At 41.3% G+C, this 24,122-nt stretch overlaps 1 protein-coding gene across 1 annotated transcript; it reads right to left on the bottom strand.

Annotated features, from left to right (window-relative positions):
• Nucleotides 1–1,897: 1,897 nt before the first annotated feature.
• Nucleotides 1,898–22,809, bottom strand: ttll11 (tubulin tyrosine ligase-like family, member 11). Its single transcript, XM_079289750.1, has 10 exons — nt 21,977–22,809; nt 19,011–19,110; nt 18,415–18,548; nt 16,278–16,568; nt 15,899–16,183; nt 14,985–15,080; nt 14,786–14,898; nt 5,421–5,663; nt 5,087–5,193; nt 1,898–3,674 (listed from the first exon to the last, which is right to left on the bottom strand). The coding sequence occupies exons 1-10, from the start codon at nt 22,517–22,519 to the stop codon at nt 3,361–3,363; spliced, it is 2,226 nt and encodes a 741-aa protein (XP_079145876.1). The 5' UTR covers nt 22,520–22,809; the 3' UTR covers nt 1,898–3,360.
• Between the last annotated feature and the right edge of the window lie 1,313 nt (nt 22,810–24,122).

Raw genomic sequence — 24,122 nt, 5'->3', positions numbered from 1 at the left:
AGCATGTCGAAAAAATAGTCATAGTATAGCATGTCGAAAAAAAAGTCATAGTATAGCATGTCAAAAAAAAGTCATAGTATAGCATGTCAAAAAAAATGTCATAGTATAGCATGTCGAAAAAAAGTCATAGTATAGCATGTCGAAAAAAAAGTCATAGTATAGCATGTCGAAAAAAAAGTCATAGTATAGCATGTCAAAAAAAAGTCATAGTATAGCATGTCAAAAGAAATGTCATAGTATAGCATGTCGAAAAAAAGTCATAGTATAGCATGTCGAAAAAAAAGTCATAGTATAGCATGTCGAAAAAAAAGTCATAGTATAGCATGTCAAAAAAGTCATATTATAGCATGACGAAAAAAATAGTCATAGTATAGCATGTCGAAAAAAAAGTCATATTATAGCATGTCGAAAAAATAGTCATAGTATAGCATGTCGTAAAAAAAGTCATAGTATAGCATGTCGTAAAAAAAGTCATAGTATAGCATGTCAAAAAAAATGTCATAGTATAGCATGTCGTAAAAAAAGTCATAGTATAGCATGTCGAAAAAAGTCATAGTATAGCATGTCGAAAAAAAGTCATAGTATAGCATGTCGTAAAAAGTCAGTGTGGCATGTCGGAAAAAATGTCATATAGCATTTCGGAAAAAAAGTCATAGTATAGCATGTCAAAAAAAGTCATAGTATAGCATGTCAAAAAAAAGTCATAGTATAGCATGTCGTAAAAAAAGTCATAGTATAGCATGTCGTAAAAAAAGTCATAGTATAGCATGTCAAAAAAAATGTCATAGTATAGCATGTCGTAAAAAAAGTCATAGTATAGCATGTCGAAAAAAGTCATAGTATAGCATGTCAAAAAAAAGTCATAGTATAGCATGTCGAAAAAAAGTCATAGTATAGCATGTCGAAAAAAAGTCATAGTATAGCATGTCGTAAAAAGTCAGTGTGGCATGTCGAAAAAAAAGTCATAGTATAGCATGTTGAAAAAAAAGTCATAGTATAGCATGTCGAAAAAAAAGTCATAGTATAGCATGTCAAAAAAAAGTCATAGTATAGCATCTCAAAAAAAGTCATAGTATAGCATGTCAAAAAAAATGTCATAGTATAGCATGTCGAAAAAAAGTCATAGTATAGCATGTCGAAAAAAAAGTCATAGTATAGAATGTCGAAAAAAAAGTCATAGTATAGCATGTCAAAAAAAAGTCATATTATAGCATGTCGAAAAAAAAGTCATAGTATAGCATGTCGGCAAAAAGTCATAGTATAGCATGTCGAAAAAAGTCATATTATAGCATGTCGAAAAAAAAGTCATAGTATAGCATGTCGAAAAAAAAGTCACAGTATAGCATGTCGAAAAAAAGTCACAGTATAGCATGTCGTAAAAAGTCACAGTATAGCATGTCGTAAAAGGTCAAGGTATAGCATTTTGAAAGGGATCATTCGAAAGTCATAGCATGTCAAAAAAGATCTTTTTAGTGTTCATCGCCAAACTAAATGTTTTCTGGTGCTCAATTCGTATCCGATGTGCAAACCGGCACAACATTTCAATGGAAGCTAAAAGGTTAAATAAATCTTTCCGACAGGTGACGGACACCTCAGCTGTTGAACCACAGGGAAACAACAACAACAACAACACTATGAAGACTAAAACCACCAGCGGTACAGCATCAACTGGCACCGTCAGCCTCCGCAACGGAAGGTCGAGGAAACGTGGGCAGATGTTTGTGCTGTGAAACATTATCTCAAATATACCAACATGCAGAAAAATCAAACTCTCATCGGTCTGCCTCGTTTAACACAGAGATGGAAATAGAACAAGCTGCCATTATAACATACACTCCACTAACGATGTGACAAATGGTGTCCTTTAATGAGTCCATTGGGGATCTCACTCAGAGGTAGCACAACAATGGTCTGCATACAGGTTGTACAGCAACAAGCTCATCCAGCCTCTGCTCAAATATATTTGGTGAATGAGAACACTAAAGATGATGTAATGTGGATGAAAAAAGAAGAAAGCCAAAGTTAAACGTATTTGAACAAATTGCTGGTCAATATCACAACAGCAGTGACCACATCAACACACACCTTCAGTTCAAAGCGCAAGAGGACTTTTATTTTTTGCAGTGCTGTCAATACATTTCATTCATATGTACGATCGAGCGTAAAAACCTCGTAAATCTACTTCATGTTAACAAACGCATTCTGAGTTAGTCCGACAGTGCGTATCGCAGAAACCTTCAACATGTTCATAAGTTCACCGTCTGTGTTAAAGAGCGTCACACCCCGCACTTGATTATTGGTCTGCATGTGACAAATTAGTTTAATAATCTCGGTGTAAAGGAAACAAACAACACAATGTAAAAGCCATGGTTCAGCGAGTAGCTGCAGTGTAAATATCTAAAAACGACAGCGACGTCTGTGACCCGTCCGGTGGCAGTCATTCTGTGTGTGTAGCCACATCGCACATCGGACGGGTTTTTATCACAAACGCCATCTGGATCACATTTAAGAAACAATGCATTTGATTGAATTGTGCCATGCAATTAATTCCCCAAATGACAATTGTGTAGCTACAAAGTAATCGTCCTAAAATGTGATAGCTGGAGGTTGTGAGTGGCAGCCTGGCCGAACTGAAGGAGGGCGAGTGGCCTTTTCGCTTTGAATACTTATTCACTGAACTCATCGCTAATGGGCTCACGGAGCTGGGACGCACAGCTGAGCCGCTGGCTGGAAATAGGCTTCCACAAATAAATACAGTACGGTTGACACGCACCCAGACACACACGATGCGCCCCCACAAAACGCTCAGCCACCCTCACGTCCATTTCTGTGCAATAGTTCCAAGAGTTGTGCAAATTCAAGAACATAACACAAAACACACTGAGGACGCTCCCTTGCACTCGTTTATTTATGTGTGATGCGTGTAACTGCATTGAATGGGAAGCCGGATGGCGTCTTGTGTTATTCCTGAAAAAAAGAAAGTTGGTTTCAGTGTGTCGCCGAGAAGAGAAAGGTGAAGAGAAGCAAGTAGCTGCCCTGAAGAATCAGGAAGTACATTAAAGCAGCCATATCTTCCTCCTGACCTCTTCATATATGACTACACCAGGAGGGGAGGAAATGCACCAATCTTCTATTTATCCCCCCCCCCCCGTGGACATCTTCCTCCTCTAAAGAAAAAGCAATCAGGCCGAGAACAGTCCTCCTGCAAGTCAGCCAGCAGGGGTGAAGCGCCTCCTTCTCTCAGCTCCCATTTTCCTCCTGTTGTGAAAGGAGCGAAGGGACAGCCGATCCCCCCGGCTCCTGTAGAGAAGGCTAAAGGCAGTGTTTGGTTGTTGGATGCCTAGTTGGAGCCCTTTCTCGTCAGTTCTCCACGTTGGCCCTGAGCGTGCGAGGCTTGAGTCTTTGATGCAGCCGGTAGTCCTGGCTGGACGCCCTGCGCAGGGGAGCCGGAGAGTCGAGCAGAGGGTCGGTGTGGCCCGGCGTCTGAGACTTGACGGCTCGCGGCATCGCCCTGCTGCAGCTCACGGAGCGCCTCTCTTCGCCGCCCGTCTGGGACTCGAGCTGAGCCTCGCACAGCTCCAGCAGGGACGCTACCTGCTCCCTCAGCGGCAGGGATTTGAACCTGCGACCTGCCAGATGGAAAAAGGCTTCCACAAATGCTTGCAGTCCCATACCTGCAAAAACAGAGAGCGTGTTTAAGGTGAGGCCAGAGAAGCACGAAAGAGGGAGCGTTAAAAGGACATTTAAACGACAATAGTTTGTCAAACAACAGGCTAACTGGTTGCTGATGTCGCCTTATACTTAGCGGACAAATATAAGAGTGGTATGGATATTCTCATCTCACTCATTGTCCATAATGACCATATTTTAGGTGCTGCTCCAGTGGTTTTCTAAACAACTTTAAACACATAAGCAGCAGCGTCTCGCCTGAAATGTAAATTGAACATCATCAGCCCCTGAAAGCACATTTGGGATGCTGTGCATTAACATTTGAAGATTGGTAATTCAGATATTAATATACTGCAAATATTCACATGAATCAACTGTATGTTTGTGCCACGAAGAGAAGAACAGCGTCCTCCAGAGGAAACACCTTGTTAAACGATTGAACTGCTGCTGCTATAGAAGAGTAGAGAAGAGGGAATGAGAGGATTTCATCATTTTATTATCTTCATTTCATAACTTTCAGATCTTGCCTACAGGGGGCTAAGGTCAGAGAGTGAAATAAGTGAAAAAAAGAGTGAATAATGAAAACTAGAGACAGAAGGAGAAAGATGCCAATTCATAATGGACTGTTATTATCAAATGTATTGTAATTGTCAACCATAGGTTTAACAGTGTTAGTCCTTTTCTACGTGTGTGTGCGTGTGTGTGCGTGTGTGTGCGTGTGTGTGTGTGTGTGTCAAACATGGTTCGTTTGATGTTGTGCCCTCACAAGAATTTCTGTTGCATTGCGACAGACAATAAAGTTTATCTTCTCTTATCAAAATTGTTAGTCTGTTGCAAGAAAGCATTTCCATAAATTGCCTCATGTGTCCTTTTAAAACTTAGTTGCCTCCCCCCCGTAAAAACATAATAATTTGATTTAAGTATGAACGATGACTTTTATTCCCCATCTCGTGTCCCCACAAATCCTCCACAGCGCACACACAGAAATAACAGACCTTGACACTTCTCCCTGAATACGTATGAGCTCACTCTGAATTCAGCCCACAACCTCCCCCTGCACAGACCCTTCCATCCCGGTCCATGTGATCTCCATCCATCCGCTGCACCTCGCAAACACTCCTTGCAAGGTGCAGCGGTGTGAATAATTCATGTCGGACAGTCTCTTCTCTGCCACATTGTGATCTCGGCTCATTTCTATTACGGCGGCGCAGTGTCAGAGGGAATCTGACAAAGAATGACAAGCAATTATCTCAGAGCACATCATTTGCTCCGAGTCTCAAGGATACCCGGCTCTCTGTCTTCCACATGTAGTTTCTGTGTGTGTGTAGGTATGTGTGTGTGTGTGTGTGTGTGTGTGTGTGTGTGTGTGTGTGTGTGTGTGTGTGTGTGTGTGTGTGTGTGTGTGTGTGTGTGTTACCTGCTTCTCTAGAATCGGGCATTGTTCCTGCCCAACGACGTGTGATGTCTATGTAGAGGATGTCCACTGAAGCCATGGAGAAGATACTGTTGCTCAGCTTACAGGTCCTAAAAGCAACCAGGAAATCATTCAGTCATCCTTCACTGCAGTCAACAACAATAATGTCAACATGTTTTTTAAGTATTAAAATTGCTCTGAGTGAAGTAGTTGTCGAAGCGGCGGCTCGGGAATTGTGCGTAGAGGAGGAATGCCGGGAGTTGTCAGAAGGAAATGTGACTTTAACTAACATTTTGTGAATGTGCGAACCCCCAGGAAATAATGAAAGCATGTGTACCTGATGAAGGTTCGGAAGGCGGTGGGGCCCAGGCGCATGTTGCCCTTCACCCCGAGGAAGCGTATGAACAGAGCTGCGATGCGCTCCACCAGCCGCAGGTAGTTGAACTGCTTGGTGTATTTGGGGTAGACCTGCTTCAGACACAGCGACGGCAGAGATCCTTCGTCCGGGCTACTCTCTTGCGGCTCCGCCTCCATGGGAATCTCCTCTCCGTGTTCAAGCCCGCCGGGCCTCAGTTGGGAACTATGGCCGTGAAATGATAGGACAGAGATAATAACAGAAAACATGCCATGAATTTAACTGCATTGTATTTAAATGACAGGCATTTTAAAATGACGAGCAGGTTGACAGATGGTGGAGATATGAAGACTCCAGAGGGACGAGAACACAAGGCCAACCCAGAAAGCTCTCGTCAGCTGAGTCACAGATCGCCTGAGCTAGATAAATGCAGCAGGATTTTCACTTCCAGCCTGGCTTGGCAGGGGAAAGTGGAAGAATAATGTCGTATGAAGGATAAATAGCTCTCTTTGCACTCTCTCCTCCCACAGCCTCCGCACGGCCTTCTTACAGCCTGTCATTACGTCCACTTCATGAAATGCATGAGTAGGATGATGGAGCTACATGGTGTGGGTTTTGAATTTAGATGTCAGTTTTAAATTCTCATGAAGAGAAAGAGACGTTTGGATACCGAGTTAAATGTCCAGAGTTTAGGATTTAGTGGCATCTAGAGGTGAGATTGTAGACTGCAACCAACTGAAACTTCTCCCGTGTGTTTGGTTCGTCTATCTCGTCATTCTAACAGGGAAGAAAAACACAATTCTTATTTTCAGGGTGTTATAGACGAAGGAAAACACACTTATCAATATGATATTCTGTTTCTTCCAATAGATCCACCGAGATCTTACACACCAGATCTTACAGTAAAACAAAGCCCAGAAAGGAAGGGGACTTTTAATTGGAGCAGCACTGTGACTCATGAAACACCGTCTATCCAGGAGATGCTGCACTGGATCTCTGCAGAGGGGTTTACTCTGTATGGGACATTAGTCTGCACTTGGAAAAAAAGACCAATGTTGCTAATTCCATTGCAACTGCTGATGGAAGACAAATGGTGCTTTTAGAGGTTAATTATGGACTTCACGCTTGATGCTTTTTAATGCTGATGAGGCATAAATATAAAAGCACTTATATCAGCTACTTAAATTGGCCCAAAAAAACCATAAATTCAGGCCATCACTCTCCTGTGGCACAAAGGTGGTCAAGAGATGGGGGTTCAACTTGGTTTCATTACATTCAACGCAAACTCACACCACGCCCCCAGGGAAAGGGCTGGACTGTGGGGCGGTAGCAGATCGTCAAACGTGAACAAAAGTACTTTTACCTCATTCACAATCGTTACAAAAGGAACAGCTGAAGAAACATGAATATATATATATATAAATATATATATACACGATAGTTTGAGCATTGAAAAAAAGTCATATTATAGCATGTCGGAAAAAAAGTCATAGTATAGCATGTCGAAAAAAAGTCATAGTATAGTATGTCGAAAAAAAATGTCATAGTATAGCATGGCGAAAAAAAAGTTATAGTATAGCATGTCGAAAAAAAGTCACAGTATAGCATGTCGAAAAAAAGTCATAGTATAGCATGTCGAAAAAAAGTCATAGTATAGCATGTCGAAAAAAAGTCATAGTATAGCATGTCGAAAAAAAAGTCATAGTATAGCATGTGGAAAAAAAAGTCATAGTATAGCATGTCGAAAAAATGTCATAGTATAGCATGTCGAAAAAAAGTCATAGTATAGCATGTCGAAAAAAAATGTCATAGTATAGCATGTCGAAAAAAAGTCATAGTATAGCATGTCAAAAAAAGTCATAGTATAGCATGTCGAAAAAAAAGTCATAGTATAGCATGTCGTAAAAAAAGTCATAGTATAGCATGTCGAAAAAAAAGTTATAGTATAGCATGTCGTAAAAAAAGTCATAGTATAGCATGTCAAAAAAATGTCATAGTATAGCATGTCGAAAAAAAAGTCATATTATAGCATGTCGTAAAAAAAGTTATAGTATAGCATGTCGAAAAAAAGTCATAGTATAGCATGTCGTAAAAAAAGTTATAGTATAGCATGTCGAAAAAAAGTCATAGTATAGCATGTCGAAAAAAAGTCATAGTATAGCATGTCGAAAAAAAGTCATAGTACAGCATGTCGAAAAAAAGTCATAGTACAGCATGTCGAAAAAAAGTCATAGTATAGCATGTCGTAAAAAAAGTCATAGTACAGCATGTCGAAAAAAAGTCATAGTATAGCATGTCGAAAAAAAAGTCATAGTATAGCATGTCGAAAAAATGTCATAGTATAGCATGTCGTAAAAAAAGTCATAGTACAGCATGTCGAAAAAAAGTCATAGTATAGCATGTCGAAAAAAAAGTCATAGTATAGCATGTCGAAAAAATGTCATAGTATAGCATGTCGAAAAAAAGTCATAGTATAGTATGTCGAAAAAAAAGTCATAGTATAGCATGTCGAAAAAAAAGTCATAGTATAGCATGGCGAAAAAAAAGTCATAGTATAGCATGTCGAAAAAATGTCATAGTATAGCATGTCGAAAAAAAGTCATAGTATAGCATGTCGAAAAAAAATGTCATAGTATAGCATGTCGAAAAAAAGTCATAGTATAGCATGTCAAAAAAAGTCATAGTATAGCATGTCGAAAAAAAAGTCATAGTATAGCATGTCGTAAAAAAAGTCATAGTATAGCATGTCGAAAGAAAAGTTATAGTATAGCATGTCGTAAAAAAAGTCATAGTATAGCATGTCAAAAAAATGTCATAGTATAGCATGTCGAAAAAAAAGTCATATTATAGCATGTCGTAAAAAAAGTTATAGTATAGCATGTCGAAAAAAAGTCATAGTATAGCATGTCGTAAAAAAAGTTATAGTATAGCATGTCGAAAAAAAGTCATAGTATAGCATGTCGAAAAAAAGTCATAGTATAGCATGTCGAAAAAAAGTCATAGTACAGCATGTCGAAAAAAAGTCATAGTATAGCATGTCGTAAAAAAAGTCATAGTATAGCATGTCGAAAAAAAGTCATAGTACAGCATGTCGAAAAAAAGTCATAGTATAGCATGTCGAAAAAAAGTCATAGTATAGCATGTCGAAAAAAAGTCATAGTACAGCATGTCGAAAAAAAGTCATAGTATAGCATGTCGTAAAAAAAGTTATAGTATAGCATGTCGAAAAAAAGTCATAGTATAGCATGTCGTAAAAAAAGTTATAGTATAGCATGTCGAAAAAAAGTCATAGTATAGCATGTCGAAAAAAAGTCATAGTACAGCATGTCGAAAAAAAGTCATAGTACAGCATGTCGAAAAAAAGTCATAGTATAGCATGTCGAAAAAAAGTCATAGTACAGCATGTCGAAAAAAAGTCATAGTACAGCATGTCGAAAAAAAGTCATAGTATAGCATGTCGAAAAAAAAGTCATAGTATAGCATGTCGAAAAAATGTCATAGTATAGCATGTCGAAAAAAAGTCATAGTATAGCATGTCGAAAAAAAGTCATAGTATAGCATGTCGAAAAAAAGTCATAGTACAGCATGTCGAAAAAAAGTCATAGTATAGCATGTCGTAAAAAAAGTTATAGTATAGCATGTCGAAAAAAAGTCATAGTATAGCATGTCGTAAAAAAAGTTATAGTATAGCATGTCGAAAAAAAGTCATAGTATAGCATGTCGAAAAAAAGTCATAGTACAGCATGTCGAAAAAAAGTCATAGTACAGCATGTCGAAAAAAAGTCATAGTATAGCATGTCGAAAAAAAGTCATAGTACAGCATGTCGAAAAAAAGTCATAGTACAGCATGTCGAAAAAAAGTCATAGTATAGCATGTCGAAAAAAAAGTCATAGTATAGCATGTCGAAAAAATGTCATAGTATAGCATGTCGAAAAAAAGTCATAGTATAGCATGTCGAAAAAAAGTCATAGTATAGCATGTCGAAAAAAAAGTCATAGTATAGCATGTCGTAAAAAAAGTCATAGTACAGCATGTCGAAAAAAAGTCATAGTATAGCATGTCGAAAAAAAAGTCATAGTATAGCATGTCGAAAAAATGTCATAGTATAGCATGTCGAAAAAAAGTCATAGTATAGTATGTCGAAAAAAAAGTCATAGTATAGCATGTCGAAAAAAAAGTCATAGTATAGCATGGCGAAAAAAAAGTTATAGTATAGCATGTCATAAAAAAGTCATAGTATAGCATGTCGAAAAAAAAGTCATAGTATAGCATGTCGAAAAAAAAGTCATAGTATAGCATGTCGAAAAAAACTCACAGCATAGCATGTCGTAAAACGTCATCGTATAGCATGTAGAATAAAAAGTCATATAGCATGTCTAAAAAGGTCATAAAAAAGTCATAGTATAGCATTGCATTGCAAACACCCTGAGGTGACTTTTTGAAATTTCTGAATTTGAATCAGTCAGTAGATATTAAAAAGGTACCCCGAGGAGTTTCAGTCTTCATAAAATATTTGCAAAGACAATAGAAACAACAACTTGAAACTCATCGTTCACATGCACGCTTTTGTTAACTTGCCATCTTCTTCGCTGCATTTGTTTCCCGGCATATTGCTCCGTGTCTTGCCTTCGTTACCGCCACCTGACGATGACTGAAATAGTGTGAAACCATTGGTAGAAATGAATAGCACATGTTCAATGTTGCCCTGCCTCTTACTCATTCTGCATCTTCCCGGAGGGATTTGAAGCTTCTCACAGAAAATGAAGAGCAGGCGTGTTTTTAACCTGAGGACTGTGTGGGCGTGTGCACACCCTCTCCTGCTCGCTGTCATGCACACTGTGGGGCAGCGCCAATTACGCCTTTATCATTTCTATGACTTCCCCGAGTGCTGCGACCTCAAATAATTCCCAGCACAGCGACCTGAGCAGAGAGTCTCATCAGCGAGAGGAAGTGAAAACAACTGTGTGGGACTCCCACGGTCAACGCATGACAGAGAGAAACACCACGGCACATTCAAGTCAAGTCGAGGGGATTCAGTGCTGCTGACTTTCATGAGGCAGCTTCTTTCTCCATGAATTAGTAAGCGGTGTGAATGGCACCGAGAGAGAGAGCGAGAGAGAGAGAGCACTGCTGAATGTTTAATAGAATCAATCATCCCCCAGCAGCCAGCAGGACACCACCCACATGTATTTAGACAGGACGGGCTCAGGCTGAAAACGGACAGCTGACAGCCAGGCAGACAGCGGAGGGGAACGTCGACAAGCATTCCCAGCAGACGGAGAGAGAGAGAAGAGAATGATGGCTGGCGAGGCGAGGGGGTAAAAGGTGAAGAACGGCAGGTTATTAAAAAGACATACAGAGGCCCGGTGCCTAATGTTAGTTGAGCCTACGTGAGGAGGGTTAGGCTTCATTTACTTCATTACTCTGAGTAAATGCTATTTCTGTCCTCCTGGTGAACACATCTTCAAAGCTTTTACGCACTGCGGGAAGGCTTAAAGATGTGCCAGATGTGTCTATGAAAATAAATCAAATGTGTCTGCACACTCCATTTCATAAATCTGAATTCACGGCCCGAGCGCGAGTCATACCTAAACACAAACACAACAAATGAGTCTCCCACAGGGAACAATACACCTTTTCTCCCTTGTTCCGAAGCAACGCAACCACAAGACTCAGAACACTTTGAGCAGATAGCGACAATAGCTGGAGAGCATAGCGGAGCAGTTCATAAAGAAAGAGACGGATATCTGAAGAGAAAGAGACTGGATGTTGAACTTCCATTCACCAGATGGCCAGGAAATGATGCATGAGTGATGAATGATGTATGATGCATGAGGATACTGTCCCTCGAGAACTGCTGGATGAGTACATGAGTAACACGTTTTCCATATTAACCTAAAAAGATGTTTACATGTCAATGTTTTTACTGCCCTGAAGAGTGTTAATTAATCAAAGCTTCCACAGCGACACAAACTAACATGTTGGACACATAATTCATCCTCCTCAGCATGTGTATCATTGTCTTCATGCAGACGATGCTTTAGTAATTGTTTCCTTCTCACCCACACACCTCTCATAATGGCTCATAAATCACCCGCAGAGTGCACGGGATTAATGAGCTGGGTGTGAGGAGTACATGCCTGAGAGTCCCTCACATCACACCCTCCTCCTCCTCACAGTCCCCCGTTCACCTCTACCCCCCCCTGTTCTCCAAAATGACACTTTTTTCCCCCCATTGTGTTCTGCCATTTTGTATTTACTTATCTCTCTCTCGTATAAGTTCTCACTCCGTCTTTTTTTCTTTCTCGACGGCACCTTTGTGTTGTGTGCCTGGTCACTTCTCGGCTCTCTTTCACTTCATCAGCAAACTGTTCTCCAGACAGAACCGATCCGGTTGTCTCTGCTTCTAATGCTGAGCCGGTTTTTGTCTCCTTTGCTCATTTCCATTAATCGGCCGCTGGAGTTTGTTTTTTCAGCAGCAAGCACATTTTTACGAGGATCTTGGATGCTGAAACTTTTAGCTTTGACTTCGCTGTGCAAGAAACCGAGTACATTTAACACAAGTACTACACGGGGGTACAGTTTGTTGTACTTCAGTTTTACAATTTTTGTGGGACATTATGCTTTGACTCCTCTGCATAGAGGGAAATATTGTATTTTTAACTCAACCACTGAAATTTGAATCATCAGAATTAATCTAATATTGTCATAAATAATAGTATGTAAGATATAATTTCTAAGGAATGAGTAACTCTGCTACTCCTCCTCAAAATACATCTGCTGATGAGTTCTTTTATTTACCCAGCAGGACTTTTACTTGTAATGGAGTAGGATTACACTGCGGCGTTTGGTGCCACATCATTACACACAAATGACTTGATTTTAAATGGATCAGATTCAACATAGCATTGAGTGAATCAAAAATGTGCTTTCTACCAGACAAACATGAATGTGCAACGCGTCTGCCTTTGTGAACACACTGCGGGACTGAACGATGAACGAGATCTCATTCCGTGCCAGCGGCGGTGGCTGCAGTGATGATTACATTTTTTGGAGCATATCCAATCTCACGGCTAATTCAATCAATATTAGCACTAGCTAGCTGGGACCCCCCTAAACCACAAGACTCTCAAAGCTCACTTCTTTCAATCACAAGCTGACATGAACACCACACCTTTGCGTGGGGGTTGCACAGAGTTTGGATGTGGCTCATAGTTTGATTCTATCATGTATAAAGATAATGTATTGAAATGCTGAGGCCAATTTGTTTGTTTTCCAATATTACAGGACACTAATTTGTGATAAGATAAGAACTCCAGGAAGTTCAGCAGACAGCCGCTGATTTAGTTTCACGCCTATAGTCCGGGTCGACTTTCCATCTGCAGTCATTGATTAGCAGTGACATTCACTAATCAGTGATTTATATTATTTAATAGCCGCCTAATTAGAGTCTTATCATCAGCATATCTAACCACACCTGCAAGACTATTGGTGCCATCTCATTATAATGTCACTTATCACTAATTGTGGCTATTATTGTTTACTAAATAATGAATTCAAAACATTATTGTCACATCATAATTATGAGCAGTGCTGTTCTTTTATAAACACAGTGAATTACATCACATTAAAGATGCCTGAGCGTCTGGACTTCAGCCTCTTTTCACCACATGACTGCTGATTGCAAATACTCTGTCACACAGATATGGTGTAAAGATATTCTTTCACTACTTCATTGACTTTAGGAGGCTTAAAATGGTGCGACTGTGTGTCTTGAAGGAACTAAAGAAATAAATGGAGGTATGAAGACGCAGTGAAATCAGGCAGATGATATGGAAAATCGGATTTCATGTTATAAATCATTAAAAGATCATGACATATAAATAAAACGTCCTACATGAAATGTTAAGACTAATAGCTAATTAACTAAAAGCTGTGTTTCACAAACATTGCTTCCTTAAATTAATTACATAATGCTCAGAAATCACATGAAATCGTTCTTAAAATAATATAAATTGTGTCGGGCTACAACCAACGGCTACTTCATTGTAGCTCAACTAATACTGGATTTTTGTGGCTAAATATAGATATTGAAAACGATTAATCGGGCCATACAATAACACAAAGTATCCTTTGATTATGTTTGTCTAAAAATGTGACTTTAAGAACTGAAAATGTACTTTTCCGTGCTTTCTGGAAACAATCTATTCAATGGAGACACGGTTTCAGCACATCGTTTGGAATTAGTTTGTGATTTATAAGCCAACATATCATTAACACGCATATATCTGGAATAACCTGATATTGCCAACGGCAATTTATTGTCCTGACAGTAATCTTTATTGTCAATTGATTGAAAATTCTGAAAAATGCCCATCACAAATGTTGCGAAACCTTCAAAGTTGTATATTTTGTCCCAGCAGAAGTATATTTTTTGGAGTGATTGAAAAATGACTAATGACTAATTGGTTAACTGTTTATAAAAAACATTTGCAACTTACTTTTCTGTCAATCGACCACTTGTTCAAGCTCTAACACAGTGATGTAAATATTGAGGTACAAAGGCTTTCAGTGATCCCGGAGTTCTGAGTCAAAGTACGAGGGACATCAGATGAAAGGATGAGGGATCTCTAACAGCGCATACACAGGAGTTAGTGTTCATAATTCTAAATGTGCACACTACATTATACAGTGTTGTATTTCATCCCCAGACAAATACAAGATGTGGTTCTGCTGATTCCAGCTGGATGAAAATATAGCAATGCAGGAGGGATGGGGATTGAAGGTATCACAGGCGCATTATAGCGACGTGTTGCAGGTCATGAATGAAACAGTTAAGTGGGTATTATCCCGGAGAAGATATCCCCGTCACTTGCAGAACAAAGCAGATCAAATATCTGATACAGAAGATAATCTGGAGAGGAAAGAAGTGAGGGAAGGAGAGGAATCGAGATGGTGGTGGAATAGAAATAGTAAATCCTCTTGTCATAGAAGAAAAACAGATTAAGAAGGGAAAAAAAACCCCACAAACCCTAATGGTAGAGGAGATTTATTGCCAGGCACCACGCAGGGCCGGTCGGCCAGGGAGAGCGAGCCACCGGACTCGTACAGTAATGTGTCAATTTCCACTTCGGCTCGGCTGAATTAGATCTTTCCATTTAAAGGCTTATGGAGAGCTGTTGAGTGGTGCCGAAGATGGGCTCTGAGTGGGGATGGGCAGAGTGAGGTATCGTGCCCTTAAACGTGGCCTCTTAAGGCCAGCAGACAAAGAGAGTACGATGGAAGAACTTCAAACGGTGTGTGTGTGAGTGTGAGAGTGTGTGAGAGAGCGAGAGCGAGTATTTACATTGACGGTTTCTTGCGGCCCGGGTCCATGAGGCGCAGAGTGTCCCTGATCACTCCCACTTTCACCTCTTCGTCGACCGGACTGGGAACGTATTCAAAAACCCCTGGTGTCACCTGAGACCAACACAAATACAGAGTTCAGCAGCGAACAACAACGATACTCATACTACGACGATACTGATGTCGACGTTGACTCTTACCTCTTGTTCGTGTTCGATTCTCATACTGGGGTTGGAGTTGACCTCTAGTAATACTGGCTTCAGGTTTTTCATCAGCAGGATGTCAAAACCTAATATCTAAGGCAAGGCAAGTTTATTTGTAGAGCACATTTCAACAACAAGGTAGTTCAAAGTGCTTCACATAAAACCATTAAAAGCATCAAAACATCATTAAAACATTAAAAAAAAAAAAAAAAAAAAACTGTAAGAAATAAAATACAGTAGTAAAATGCAGAAATTGATTAATATATTCATTGAATGTGGTTCAATTAAAGGCAGCAGCAAACAGAAAGGTCTTCAATCTTGATTTAAATGAGCTGAGACACAAACACATCCTTAGTGCATCATTTGTATTTATATTTTAGGATAAAGCAGACTGTAACTGTGGAACAACAAGCTATTATCTGTATCATCCGATTTCTGCAGAAAGTGGTCGGCTTTATTTTCTGCATCAAGTTGTTTTCTCTTGACATTCATTTATTAACATGAATATACATTTAACTGTTAATGGTCGGGTTCATTTCATCAATGCATAAAACAAGAGTGGACAGTAAATAAAAGTCGGAAATACGACACAACGATTCTTATTTTCAGGCGATGATACACAAAATAAAATAGTTATTGATATTATATTCCATTTCTGCCAATAGATCCCTTAATGCTACACGCTGTTCTTTTGAAAAACGGGGTTGTACATGCAGAAGGAGGAGCTCCAGATGAAAAATAATGCTGAGAATGCTGTTGAGAGAAGCTCACTCGGCCCAATTGGCGTTTGATATGCTTCGTAAAGAGATGAATGGATGTTTATCTCCAATAATGTGCGATGCATATTTATTCATTAACGATCCTACTGTACACATTCTAGTCCTAACACAACGTTGCCCGCCACCGCCCACCTGGAAGCAAGTGGGTCCCGGTTTCCCGGGCGGTATATCGGACTGATAGTAGACTCTGAGTTCAGGCACCACGGCGATGGCGGTCTTGATCACCAGAGCGATGATGTCCGACCACACCTTCTTGATGTCTACGCCTTTAGCCGCCAGCCTGTACAGCACGCTGGAGAGCGTGCGCTTGCTGCCTGTGCTCTGGCTGTCCGAGTGGACAAAGTTGCCACTGTGGACGTTGAGGGAGTAGTTTGTCAGGTGCATGAAGACGTGGCTCAGATTCTTCTGGCTTGGTTCCTACACACAGTCAGAATAAGAGTGGCCTTAAATATATGTATCAAAGCGAATAAACGACTTCAAAGTAAAGTATTGACAGCGTCGTCACAGCTACCTGGTAGGGCTCGGTGCAAAACCGCGTCAGGCCTTCCTTGGCAATGTAGATCTCCAACGGCTCCAGGCACTTTAACAGCACGTAGAGGCGGATATCGAACTTGAGCTTGTCGATGAGTAGCGGCTTCTGGATGTACTCCTGGACTACAGCCTGTTTGGCCTGTGTACCCACCATGAGCTTTAGGTCACCAGGGTCACGAATGAGGTAGATGCCGTCCCCCTGAGAGCCCCCGTCCGGCTTGACGATGAAGGTGGGGTTCAATGTTGCATCGCTCTCCTTCACCATGCGGATCTACAAGCGAGAAAGGACGAGGTCAACAAAAAGGGCCTTGTTGTGAACACTGGAATCCCACAGGTTTCACACTGTGCCAAACCTTCAGAACCAAGATCCCTGAGTTTGAGGGAAGTCTGTTTGATGGAGCTTTGAGAGAAACCAGCAGCATTTTGAAAACATTATCATAATGATTGTAAACAACAAACATGGCTATTGTTAGTCCTGACAGATAGACTCCGGTCACGCACAATGACGACGGGCAGGAAGGCCATTCAATCATTTCCCGAGGGCTGAGTGAAACGATTGGACGGGATGATTACAGGCCTGCCAGCATTTGATTTATTGATCGCCGTCAGGATGCGAAGAGAATTTTAACAAATGTGAGAAAAAAAGAAAAAGAAAAAAATGCTTCTCAAATAAAGTGCCGCGTCCAGCTTTAAAAAAAAGAAATCATCACAGTTCCTTAAAAATATGTGTCAACCATCATTCAACGAAACCTTAAGTCACGTGTACCAAATCAACACCATATATTATACATGCTAAGTCAAATCACAGCTTTATTATTCTGTTTCAGTGAGATTCTCTTTGATGGAACACTCATCTGTGTTCGAATGTCTTTTCCTTCACACTGTGACACAGACGTTGTGTGTGCTGTGAACTAGATCGGAGGGTTAACAGTGATATGCTGGTGCCCCCTGCTGGACATCATATGTTGTTGCTCTATATGATTTACTTAAATATCTTCTTTTTTTTTCCATTGCATCAAAGAGTTGATTTAATTTTCCAAAATAAAAGCGCACTGAAAAGTCTGCCAAAACTGAGAGCAAAAAAATACATATTTTAAACAGTGACAGATCAACGTTCCTCCTTAATTGATTGACAGAGCATTGATCCAGATTCGTGTATTCTCAGTTCATTTAGGACTTGGTGGTGAATGGCACATTTGGTAACCGACTGTAACGTGCTTTCAACGAGGAAAACTAATCTTCCCCTCGTCTCTTCCCGGCTCTACTTCCCCAGCAGACGTGTCTGCACTCAATGGTTTCGCTTCTCTACACAATAATCCCACGAGATTCAGCCATGTGTTGAGGACTGTTAGATGACCGTAAAGGGTAATATTCATGAATATGGTACAGTCTGGTTTTCCCCCTCAAGGAGAGCGAGCAATGAAGCGGGCACACGTCACAGGAATAACAAGTTACAGTCCACCATTTAAAACACGACTGCTCGGCGTAGCATGGCGAGTATTTAAGGAGCGAGAGAACAGAAGCACCGGTACTGGAAAGATAACAGTACACGCATTAGTTATTGCTAAAATGTGCCACGTGCTGAAAATTAAGAGGAAGCAAGATGACAAACAAAAACCATGGCTTTACTTTTTAGAGGTCTCTTGTATTTAAAAAGCCGTATCTGGGTAATACATGTTCACTTACTAGCATGGCCTATTGGGGCACTTAAATGGAACGTAGCCCTCGTTAATGTTATTCGTAACACCTGGTCTTATGCTGCTGTGTCTTTTTAGCTCATTTTAGCCTTCTTCTTATCTTTATTTGTAGTATTGTTTTATCTGTTGCATGATTTATGTGTTATTTTGTCTGTACCTTTATATGCTGCCGCCTTGGCCAAGTGTCCCTCGCAAAAGAGATATCCAACCTCAATTTATCACGTTAAATAAACGTCAAATAAAAAAAGTAAAACCATTTATGTTGTTATCCTTTTTTTCTTTTTTTTTTTTCAAGCATACAATCAAATCGAATCTTTTGTCATCTTATTTCTTATGAATAAGATGACAAAAGACAGCATACGGTATCCAATGTTGTATACGCAGTGTTGTCTACACAACGCTTTGGTTGTGCAGCTTTACCTGGGTGGAAAACTGCTGGCACTCCTCGGGCAGGATCCAGGAGCGGGGATAGAAGTTGTACTCTTCTGGGAACAACTCCTGCATCGTCCTCACCGCCCGACTCAGGTTGATCTTCCGCAGCATTTCCATCATTCCTGCAACGCACACCGCACCGTTTCAGATATAACAAATGGAAGAGGCTGACATGCAAGATATCAATAAAAACACATTTGGGAAAGCAAATATAATCTGTAGAAGGACTACAAGGAAGGCCAACAGACATGACCATGTAAGGAGATAGAACTCAATATGACACAAGTATCGTATAATGTACTGATAGTGCAGGATAAAGGCAAGCCAGGAGACTCAAGAGACGTGCATCTGTTACGAATACAATAATCTCCAGCGTCTCTAAAGTAATGACTATTATGAAAAGGTTAGCGCTGGAGCAATGGGGATCAGGGAGGGTTTAACTAAATCCCTCCCGCTGTGGTTACAGAACACTGAATGCACCGCGAGATGAAATGAAGCCGTCTTCTCCACCTACGGTTCAACGAGCCTCGCCGTGGCCTTAAATCAACAGGGGAGGTTAAAAGAAGACGAGAGCGGCGGAGTACCTGGGAACTTGTTCACCTGCCCCGAGACGATGTTTTCATTGTCGTGGAAGGAAACGCCGTGCCAGTAGATGTCACAGGGCGCTCGTCTTCCCAGAGGAAACTGAAGACAGGGACAGAGAGGACAGGAACAGTGGGGGAATAAAAGATCATTTTAAACAATTTAAAAAAAACACTTTTTACATCTGGCGATCCCAGAGTGCAGGGATAATCTTGCCTAAAGATGGGACTCGTGCATGCTCTGTTGTGATGAGCTGAGCTGGGGGAAAGAAGACGAGGCGATACTGTAAAAAGGGTTTAGAGAGCTGGGAAATGGCAGAGCTTTTCTCCTCCACACCTCTGCTCTGGCTCCACACTCACACAATGCAGGTGTTTGGACCCCTGACTGACCTGTGCATGAACACCTGTTAAGACAGCGTCTACTATTACAGTACATTTCCACCACACGCTGCTACATCTCACTGCTATGCATCTGAAGAATTCATTTTAAAGATGCACTCCCTGATTTCTGGGACGAGTTTTGTCGTGGAGTCTGTCTTTAAGGTATGAATCTATATCAAGTTGTATCGGAAGGTCACCACGAGATTCTACACTCAAACAACCTCTCTGACAGAGTAGCATCTCATTAACGAGTTCGCGTGAGAGTGTGTGAAAACAGGCTCCGCAGCCAGCACCTGCTATAAATACTGCCACGCAGATGCCAACGTATAACTGCACCAGAGAAGGAAGTCCAATTAACCCGAGTAGCTTCTAATCAGGGCCCAAAACAGCCATCTTGACTCTGTATGGAGAGACAGACAGAGGAACGCTTTCCACCCATTGTTGTGGACACACTCACCAGTGGGCCGGTCCGTTTTACGAGCCACTAAAGCCCAGACAATGTATTTCATTTTAGCTAATGTAGCACAAATGCAGCCACATAGAGGATCTTTTAAGTTGCAGCACATCTTTCATGCCTCCAGTCAATAAATAGTCTCAGTTATTATTGTATTATCATCATCTCAGTTGGTTGTTATGTCCTAAATATGGCAGGTCTTTTAAAATGCCCGCTCAGTAGAATAATAATGGAAATGCCGAGCCCAGCGACTGAAGGCACAGTTATTGGACTCATTTTCTGAAGTTGTCACTCAGACCCTCGGGCCGGCCGTTCTCTCTCTGCCTCGAGGAGGCCTGGAAGTCTATTGGATTAGAGGGAGCTTAAGCCTAATCATTTCCCACCGTGTGAGAGAAGGACGGATGCTGAAAGTCAGTTGACAGCTGAAAACACTGCAGATGTAGAGACGTAGTCTTAATATGTGTCTTAATAAAATCTCCATAACTGTATCCAGCATTCTATTTCATAATCCCACATCAGTGCTTTCAGTTACAACTTGGATTCCTGCCAATCAGTGTTCATTACATAACTGACGGACAGGGCTGCTGGAGTTTCAAAGACGTCGACAGGTACTTTCAAAAGCAGCACAGGATCCACAGCGCCGCTGACTTTGTGGTGGTAATGCATCGGCCTTCTGTCTACCGATACCGGACCTGGAAGGGTCTGAGTGTCACTGCCTGGTCAGCAGTGACACGTAGAGTCTTTACTTCATCACGGTGCCCTTCTTTACTCCTCATGCATAATGGAGCCCATGTTAACGATAGCCGATAGCAGGTATTACCTGCATCTCATTCAAATGGACCAGGTGGTGTTTGTGGCTCGGCGAAAAGAAGAACTGGATGAATTAGCCATCTCATAAATGTTTTAACGCCGTTCATTTTGAACAACTTTCATCCGCACCCATCCTCTGTAATTTATGCATTAGAGGCAAACTGGCATTGTCGGGTTAAAGGCGATCGTGTCATCTAATTAATAATGGGCCAAGTTTTCAATCAAGGACTTCTTCAATCATTGACACAGGAAATAAATACTCAAACGGGAAGGATAACAAGTCCTCATACTCGGAATTAGAGCTGCAACCAAGGATATTTTGATCACAAATAATTGAAAGATTATTTTCTCAATCGATCACTGCATTTACAATTTCCAAGCCAGTGATCAGCTTGACTTTTAGCATCGGACAAAAACTAACTTATCCGGTCTCAGAGATTAGAGTGCGAGATCGAAATAACAAAAATAGATATGAGGAGACTCAGTCTAAAAACAGCTGTGACCACACTGATCCAATGAATGCTCAGTGCCAGCTGTCCACACCATATCAATGGACGGACAGGTCCATCAACACTCCCTCACCCTATCCTCTTCAAATCTCCTCCTGACAGATCAGTTTGGCCACCTTTAGTAGTGGACTCATGTATATTTTATGACAAGTACATGAAAACGTTTAAAAGCTGGAAAGCTGTGCATAAAGTACTGCAGATAAAACAATAAAGTATATATAACCCGTTTTCTTTGATTGCATTATTTAATTTAACACAAGTGCACATTTTGCATTACATAACGAGGTAAGTGGGCCGAACTTTCTTGCAAAGATAACATTCCTCCTGCACAGACTCAGATTGCAGTCCCTTTGTATTTTACATTTTGTCAGAGACAATGCCTCTTCTAACCCTAAACCTTAGATTCTATTGTCTCTAACTGTTTAAAGCCCAGTAAAAAGCCTCATGTTATGTGCTGTGCAGATTGACATCCTTGGGAGCTATAAGAAATGTGCATTGTTGGCCTTTTCTTCCCACAGAGACACTTTGCTCACCACATCCCCGTGACCCGTCTCTGCAGACATTTACTTCTCAATGGCACATAGTTGGAGAGCAGTACGACAGAGGTTTCCATCCGTGCACGTTCGTGACCAAAGCCTAAACTGGTTGTCATCCAAATGAAACACTAATGCGCAGCTGATGCCAGAGATCATCTCCGGATCAAGCCGCGCGCTGCACCAGTTAAACCAGCACCTTCTTGTTCCATAGGAATACAACCTGCAAAGAACATTGGTTGAATAACATAAAACACGGAGAAAGAAACGTATGTAGCACACCTCTTTCCACTTCAGCTGCTGGACGCTTAACTTGAGGGCCTCCAATGAAGTTTTGGCTTTGGAGATGTCCACCGTCACTGGTCTTCTCTTCTTCGCCAGTTTAAATCCGTCCTCGCGGCGTGTTTCTTGATTGTTTTTGGATGGTTGGATGTTTGCGTAATTCCCATTCGTCTCCAACTTGCCCTGCAGTATTTTCCCAGTCCCTTTGACATGAAGTGTCCGCTCGTGTCCGAGTAGTCTGTTCAGGTTTTTTCCAACATGAGCAGAGACTACAGACCCGTGCAGTGACACATCCGAGGTGTGTTTGCCACAGGAGTTCTTGGCATCCTTTCCCAGCTTGCTTCGATTTTTAACCCTATATTTGCAGGTGTTGGACGCATCTCTGCCGGCTACAGTGAGGCTAGAAGGGTCTGGCGAGGCAGAAGCAGGGGGAGAACACACAGGCAGCTGGTGCTCAGCATCCACACCCTCCTTCTCTGCATCCTCGCCCAGTGATTTCATTTCCTCCACTTGGATCTCTACTTTTACATAACGGTCACTCATTATGCGGAACGCTACGAGTGTGCGCTGCTGGCCAGGGCACAGTTGTGCCACTGAGTGCAATAATCCGAGCTAACGTTATCCTGAAACAATGCAGAACGCATTGCTAGCTTAGATGGCTATATTAAAAGCAGCAATAACAAGCTGGCGTTGACTTAACCTAGCTCTGCTAGTGGCAGCACTTGTAGCTAGCCTAGCTACTTGAAGCTAGCTAAACCTGACGTTAGCTGACATATGGGTCTACCTTTAACTCATGACAGACTTTACCTTTCGCGTACGGTTATCTACTGTTCTAGCGCTGACCAGCGGTGCAATGACGGCCACAGTCCTCTGCTCTCTGTGTGTGTTACCGTCGCTGTGTTGTCAAGCAGCAGAGCCGCTCAGCAGCAGCAGAAGGCAGAGCAGCTGATGCTGCGTTTAGGGACCCTTGTAAACACCAGCTTTCCGAAGGCATGTCGGCTCTATTACTTCATCTCCATGCTTATCACACATTAACTATATAAATAGAAAACCAAACCAATACTACATGGAGCTGACTTCAACAATATTGTAAGCTATTATGTTGAGTATGTTGAAAAGCAGGGTTTCTGTATTTGTGTTGTGTGCTTTTATTGTGAAGGAGGAGACGGAAGGAGAGAGAGAGGAAATAGGTTCTGAAGGAGTGCGTGACAAGAAATAAAGTGGCTGCCGTCTTGGTGCTGAACACAGAGCCCCGTGTTTGTTATTTTATTATTATTCTAAAGTAAAGGCGCAACACAATCCCACCGCTGCCACCAATGTAGCCGAGGGCAATGTAGCCGACGGAAGCCACTATATTTATTGTCACACACTCCTTCAGAACCTCTTTCCTCTCTCTCTCCTTCCGTCTCCTCCTTCACAATAAAAGCACACAACACATATACAGGAACCCTGCTTCTTAACATACTCAACATAATACCTTACAATATGTATGTATTGATATGTTGATTTTACTGGTTGATTATTAGTAATATAATCTCCTGAAGCCGTACTATTTACCATTTCGATTGGTATCTGCTTTGGAATATTATTTCTTCCGACAGCACGTGAAGGCAATAAGGGGATGCCATGTATCAGTGGCTGTGTCCCCCTTTCGAACCAATCAATATCCTGGCAGGAACAACTGGCGTGGAGAGCACCTTCCTTTATGACTATCACAGAATTTAAACAAATAACACAATCAAGGACCGTCTACTTTGTGATTACCCACAATTAAACCACTGATGTAGCCTGATCAGCCATAGCAATCAAAATAAATTGCACTTCTTTATTGTACAATGCAACCACAGCTTTATTTATTTAAGGTGATTGGTTTGAACAGGAGAGTTAGTGGACTGGTGTATACCTTATATTAAGAAGGACCTTTGCTGGGGGAAAACTTTAGTAGGCTAACTGGACAACATTCAATTTAAGTTGAATAGCCATGTTTTCCCTCACACACAGACACACGCACAGACACACACACAGACGGACAGGAAGCACGCGCGAGATTTCTGTCGGCGGTATAAAAAACATCTCACAGCTGAGATCCCGCATCTTTCCCTTTAAAGGAGCGCAGTGATGAGTCGCTGGGTAAGAACGGCCGTGT

Source organism: Melanostigma gelatinosum (genome assembly GCF_949748355.1).
Source record: "Melanostigma gelatinosum genome assembly, chromosome: 18".
Lineage (NCBI taxonomy): Eukaryota > Metazoa > Chordata > Actinopteri > Perciformes > Zoarcidae > Melanostigma > Melanostigma gelatinosum.
This window is presented reverse-complemented; position numbering and strand designations above follow the sequence as displayed.